Consider the following 6,000-nt stretch of genomic DNA (forward strand, 5'->3'; position numbering starts at 1 on the left):
TAATATTCCTTGGGGATAAAATCGGGTATTTTCTAATGATAGCACTTACATGACAAACGGTGAATGGTTTTTTACATTACTGAATTAGCTCTTGTTAAAATGTTCTTAAAAATTTCGTTCCCCTTCAAAAGCGTACATCATAAGTACAGATTATCGATGTAAGCAAATGTTCATTCCACCCACAAAATAGTACTACTACTTGAGCGGAGCATTTCGTGGTAACTAAGGAGTGTTTAGTACCTCTATCTTCCATTTATGTACCAACATAGAAGTGGGGAAACTGATGCAACTCTAAAATAAAACATATAATAATTGTACTAGAATAATAACGACATGCATGCACGTTGAGTTGAGGTAGGTCATGGAGATATGGTTGTTTAATAAGAAGAATAACGTGAATAAAAAAGTGGAGGGCCCTTTCTACCAATTGGGGATGGGGAGAGGGTGAGGGAGAAGTAGTAGGTGAAAACTTTTATCGGACTAACGAAGCCATTAGATGATTTGAAGTATCACACAGAAAACCTTTTAGCGGACTAAATAGCTGATAAGTGCAATTGATTTATGCTTTGTTGACCATTTCTCCTCGTTTTCTGCTTCCATGTCCACATTAGCCACCCTCTCTACCGTCTCTTACGTGGTTGCATTTTCCTCTCCTCCCTTCCTCTCACCACCACACTACCTTTAGAGTTCTCAATTCTTTCATAACTTCTTCAAGCAGCGTTCTTCAATAGAGCGATTCATACCTTTTTACCGAAAAACATCTATCTCAATTTTTTTCGAACCTTGAATTGAGATTGACAATTATGCATCGAATCAATCTTTGTATCCAATTTCAAAATTAAGTTGCTTTGTTCTGTAACCAATGAACAATTAGAAGGAATTGAAAGTTTTTCTAGAAAGTGAAAGATCTGGCGTGACTAAATTGAGTATCGATAGTTGCGTGAGGTAGAGTTTTCTTGGCAATGGTTTGTGGATTGTGTGTTGAAACTTCTATAAATCTGATTATAGAATTATATTCAATAGTTTGAACAGATTTCCAACTAGGCTATCCATTTTTCAAAATTCATTGTAGTCTGCCAATTTGTGATTATTTCCAACGAATGGCAAATGACCATAACCAGCCCTACAACAAAAGCATTGTCTTTCCTCATATCATAAGACACTTGCTGGTTTGTGCCATTATAAAACTTCTATTATGACACTAGTTATCAACTCAATAATATATACTCTAATTTTTTTTATTTTATTTGATATAAAAATAATAATGTACCTTTAGACTCCCTATTATGACACTTACGAAAATGTGAGATACACCAAAAAAAATTAAAACACAAAACGACGTCGTTGGATTTTGGCGGAAGATTCCTTTGCCAAAACAAGTGAAGTCTCGAAACTTCATTTTGCCTCCCAGTGAAATTTTGCTTCTTCTTTATCTCTCGCACAAAGTCTTTCTCTCGGCAAACTGTCTCTCAAAACTCTTGGCCAAAATTTTGCTTTCCCACAAAGTTTTTCCTGTTGAATCTCTCCGCAATCAAACTATCCTTGCTTTCCCATTGAAGGGATGTAATTCCATGATAAATTTTTGCCCTAAATTGATTTCTCTCGGTTGCCTAAATTTTTGCCCTCTGCCTCTCTCGGCCACTTTCCTCTCCTCTGCTCCCTACCTCTGCCGTCCCGTCGCCCCTACTCTTTCCCTCTCATCATCAGGTTTAGGTTCGTCAAAACCAGAAAATGGAACAACATGACATTGAAAAGGACGAGTTTGAATTCTCCAAAAACAACGAAGCCCTAATTTTTGGTCCCGCTTCTCAAATCTCGCGGTTTCGCAATGTCGTCGACATCGGCTGCTGCAGCTTCTTCTTCATCCTCAACGGCGTCGTCTCAATTCACCTACACTACCGGCACGTACTTTCCGACTCCGTTTCACCTACAACAGCCGCAAACCTATGTGGCTGCTGCCGCTGCCGCTTCAATTCTGCAATTTCCTGCTCCTCCTCCTGCGGTTCCCCACGTTTATCCTGCTCCCGCTACAATCCCTACCGTGTACTCCCTCCCTCAGTATCAACAGGTACGAACTTTTCTATATCCAATCATTAAGCCACGTTGTTTTTTTATATGAATTTTGGATGGAATATTTTTGGAGAGATTTAGGGCAATGATTTCGGCTCTTTTTCCTCTTCCCCTGACATTTGAATTCCCTTGTCAGCAGCTATGATGAGAAACTATTGATCTTTTTAATTATTGGTAGGAGTCGAGATATGTATACCATTGTTGTCTATGTGAGTGGAGGAACCAGGAAGTCCAATTTTTCGGTAAAATACCCGGTCTGTTCATTTATATATATGGCTTAATTCATTTAGGAAGAACTTCCTAAATTGATTTAGGAAGTTGAATTTAGGCATTAGAAGAACTTTAGGTTAATGTTTTTCTTCTAAAATTATTGACCTTCTTTATTGTTGAGGTGTGATTATTTACTTAAGTTGATATGATAGTGGTGGAGATTTTAGTTTTTAGAAAAGAGGGAGGGGGGCAATGTAGAAGGTGAAGGGGATTTCACAAATTTTAGGGTGCAAAGGTGGGCCAAATAAAATATTGGGGAAACTTGTCGCGTGCACCCAGGGGTTTTGTATGTGTGGGCAGAATTGCAGACTTGCTGAGTATTCATTTTGCTAGCTTCTGATGGGCTTCGTTTCTTTATGAACTAGTAGAGTGGGAACTGAAGTGTGGAAGTAGTATACTCTCACAGCTTCACAGTAGAATGTCTTGTCCTTCAATTTCTATACACCATCGCCTAAGAGAAACGGAAGCAAATGATTTTGAAACTTTCAATGTGTATAAGAGCTAATTATGAGCAGCAGACTTGAGAGTTACTGCAGAAATGAAATGAAATGAAATGAAGGAGTTCTCCTTCATGTTTGTTCTTGGATTACTGGCCAACACATTACTTGAGTAGCTATTGCATGACTACATTTCTGTATCCTAACTGCAGATTCTTTTTTTCTTTTTTTTTTATTCAGTCTTTGCATGGGGAGAAGCTGTACCTTAGATTATGCTGCTTTAGGACGCCCTGAAATCTAAACCAGATATATAGAAAAATTATTGGGACTTTGGGAAGTGTTATATTATCTTGTTCTAAACTTATAACAAGAAGCTGATGCTGCTGCTTGCACGCAAGGAAATTTGCCCGGTGACAACACTGAGGTAGACGTGCTCATTTCAATCCAAAAGGTGGAGTCTAATCATTCGACAGATTTTAGTTGCTACAGCCACTATTCTTTTCCCAAGTTACTAAGTTGATTGCTTCAATTAATTAATTTGTTAGGCATACTAGACTCGTCAGTGAATGTGTCTTCATACTTGAAACATGTTGTCAAAATTTGCTGCTCTAAAACAGTTTACTGCAGTACTTGATCAGCAAAACATCCCATCAAACCAGAAATGAAAGTAAATTTTGGTCCCAGGATCTTGAACTGATTCTTTGTAATGAAGAAGACAAACCATACCGGCCCATTGTTGGGATATCAATCTGCCAATTATCTTCAATTTCAGCATTGAAACAAGAACAAAAAACTAGAAATTCATAAAGGTACGACATGAATTGGAAAAAGGTAATCGAAAAATTGGTCTTTCAATGTCGGATTTCCATTATCTGAGAATACAGAACTATAGTACATTACATTCTACTAAAAGTTACTGAAATTTTGCAGCCAATTTTACAGGGCACATGCTTATTACTTGCAATGATTTTATAAATACAGAGTTTTCATATTCAAACCTACTTTAAGTTAAGCGATATCTAATACTGAAAAAAATGTTAATGTTGATCAAATAGATAATCTTGGATAGCTTATCCAGACGCAGTGGTGTATTAGTATTTTTTTTGGGGCTGACTGTCGCAGTGGTGATATTATTGTGGAAGTTTGGTGACCCAGGGGTTTTGTATGTGTGGGCAAGAGTTCTTTTTTTTTGGGAGGGGGGGTTTATATTTGCATCTTAATTTAGGTATAAGTATAGTTTGAGGAAGAGGAATGATGGCAATATTTAAAGTTAAACCAGTCAGTTCTTAATATCTGAAGTTTTGGTGGACAGGCCCAGCAATTATTTCAGAGGGATGCACAAACAATAACACTTGAAGCGCTAGAGAGTGTGAAAGCTGCGCTTGCAAGTAGTGAGATTGAGCACAAGGCCGAGACTAAGAAGAAAGCAGTACCTCGTAAGGCAGCAGGGCAGGCATGAGAGGATCCTACACTTGCAGATTGGCCAGAGAGTGAGTTTCATGTACTCTACTCCTTGTGTGGTTGCATTCATCATTTTTTATGACAATTTTCGCCTGTCTTAATTCCTTCACTGATCTTGTTTTTGCTAGTATTAATGCCTTCAGTATTACTGTTTGTGTTGTGCAGATGATTCTCGTTTGTACAGTAGTGATCACAGTACCAACACTGTCAAGTAATGCACTGAACAAAAGACAGTATGACTAAGCAGATTAATCATTCTCCTTTAAACATCAGATAATATATATTATGTTTGACTAACTACAAGGGGCATTTGTCACGACAAAAGGGACGAGTGTGGATGCAGACACAAAAGTGCACAGATTCAAGAGCTCAGAGGCATGAGAGATTCTTAAATTTCTCTCTTTTATAAAAATGATGGTAGAAGCACCAGTATGATCAGCCAGAACAGTGTTCGATACCAAGCATCCCTTAAGCTAAAGAATCATATGCTAGCAAAATTTAATCTTATTTCACACAAACATAACCATAGATGTTGTCCAAGTTCAAAGTTTTAAACTCGTACATCAGATCAAAGCACTTCTTCGAAATCAGATTAAGGGATCATGCAAAATCAGGTCAGAACCTCACCAAAGGCAACCACGACAAGGAGACAAATTAAAGTTTCGATAATTCGAACAAGAGAAGGTTGAGACATATAAAAAGTGGACGAGTTCAAATAACTCACCCTGGCCATGTTAAAAGATGGAAATCTTGAAAATGCTTTGGATAGAACATCATCATTCACCTCATTACCAAGATCACCACAGAACAAACGAGAATCATCTGCACAACACAAACAGTAATACTGAAGGCATTAATACTAGCAAAAACAAGATCAGTGAAGGAATTAAGACAGGCGAAAATTGTCATAAAAAATGATGAATGCAACCACACAAGGAGTAGAGTACATGAAACTCACTCTCTGGCCAATCTGCAAGTGTAGGATCCTCCCATGCCTGCCCTGCTGCCTTACGAGGTACTGCTTTCTTCTTAGTCTCGGCCTTGTGCTCAATCTCACTACTTGCAAGCGCAGCTTTCACACTCTCTAGCGCTTCAAGTGTTATTGTTTGTGCATCCCTCTGAAATAATTGCTGGGCCTGTCCACCAAAACTTCAGATATTAAGAACTGACTGGTTTAACTTTAAATATTGCCATCATTCCTCTTCCTCAAACTATACTTATACCTAAATTAAGATGCAAATATAAACCCCCCCTCCCAAAAAAAAAGAACTCTTGCCCACACATACAAAACCCCTGGGTCACCAAACTTCCACAATAATATCACCACTGCGACAGTCAGCCCCAAAAAAAATACTAATACACCACTGCGTCTGGATAAGCTATCCAAGATTATCTATTTGATCAACATTAACATTTTTTTCAGTATTAGATATCGCTTAACTTAAAGTAGGTTTGAATATGAAAACTCTGTATTTATAAAATCATTGCAAGTAATAAGCATGTGCCCTGTAAAATTGGCTGCAAAATTTCAGTAACTTTTAGTAGAATGTAATGTACTATAGTTCTGTATTCTCAGATAATGGAAATCCGACATTGAAAGACCAATTTTTCGATTACCTTTTTCCAATTCATGTCGTACCTTTATGAATTTCTAGTTTTTTGTTCTTGTTTCAATGCTGAAATTGAAGATAATTGGCAGATTGATATCCCAACAATGGGCCGGTATGGTTTGTCTTCTTCATTACAAAGAATCAGTTCAAGA

The 6,000-nt window shown here is 37.7% G+C and overlaps 1 protein-coding gene and 1 pseudogene across 1 annotated transcript; one reads left to right on the forward strand and one right to left on the reverse strand.

The window, feature by feature from the left end:
* Nucleotides 1-1,828: 1,828 nt before the first annotated feature.
* Nucleotides 1,829-4,481, forward strand: LOC113752358 (annotated as a pseudogene).
* A 50-nt stretch (nucleotides 4,482-4,531) lies between these two features.
* LOC113752359 lies at nucleotides 4,532-5,870 on the reverse strand. Its single transcript, XM_027296476.1, has 4 exons — nucleotides 5,856-5,870; nucleotides 5,197-5,374; nucleotides 4,861-5,060; nucleotides 4,532-4,711 (listed from the first exon to the last, which is right to left on the reverse strand). The coding sequence occupies exons 1-4, from the start codon at nucleotides 5,868-5,870 to the stop codon at nucleotides 4,532-4,534; spliced, it is 573 nt and encodes a 190-aa protein (XP_027152277.1).
* Nucleotides 5,871-6,000: the final 130 nt, after the last annotated feature.

Source organism: Coffea eugenioides, chromosome 11 (assembly GCF_003713205.1).
Source record: "Coffea eugenioides isolate CCC68of chromosome 11, Ceug_1.0, whole genome shotgun sequence".
Classification (NCBI taxonomy): Eukaryota; Viridiplantae; Streptophyta; class Magnoliopsida; order Gentianales; family Rubiaceae; genus Coffea; species Coffea eugenioides.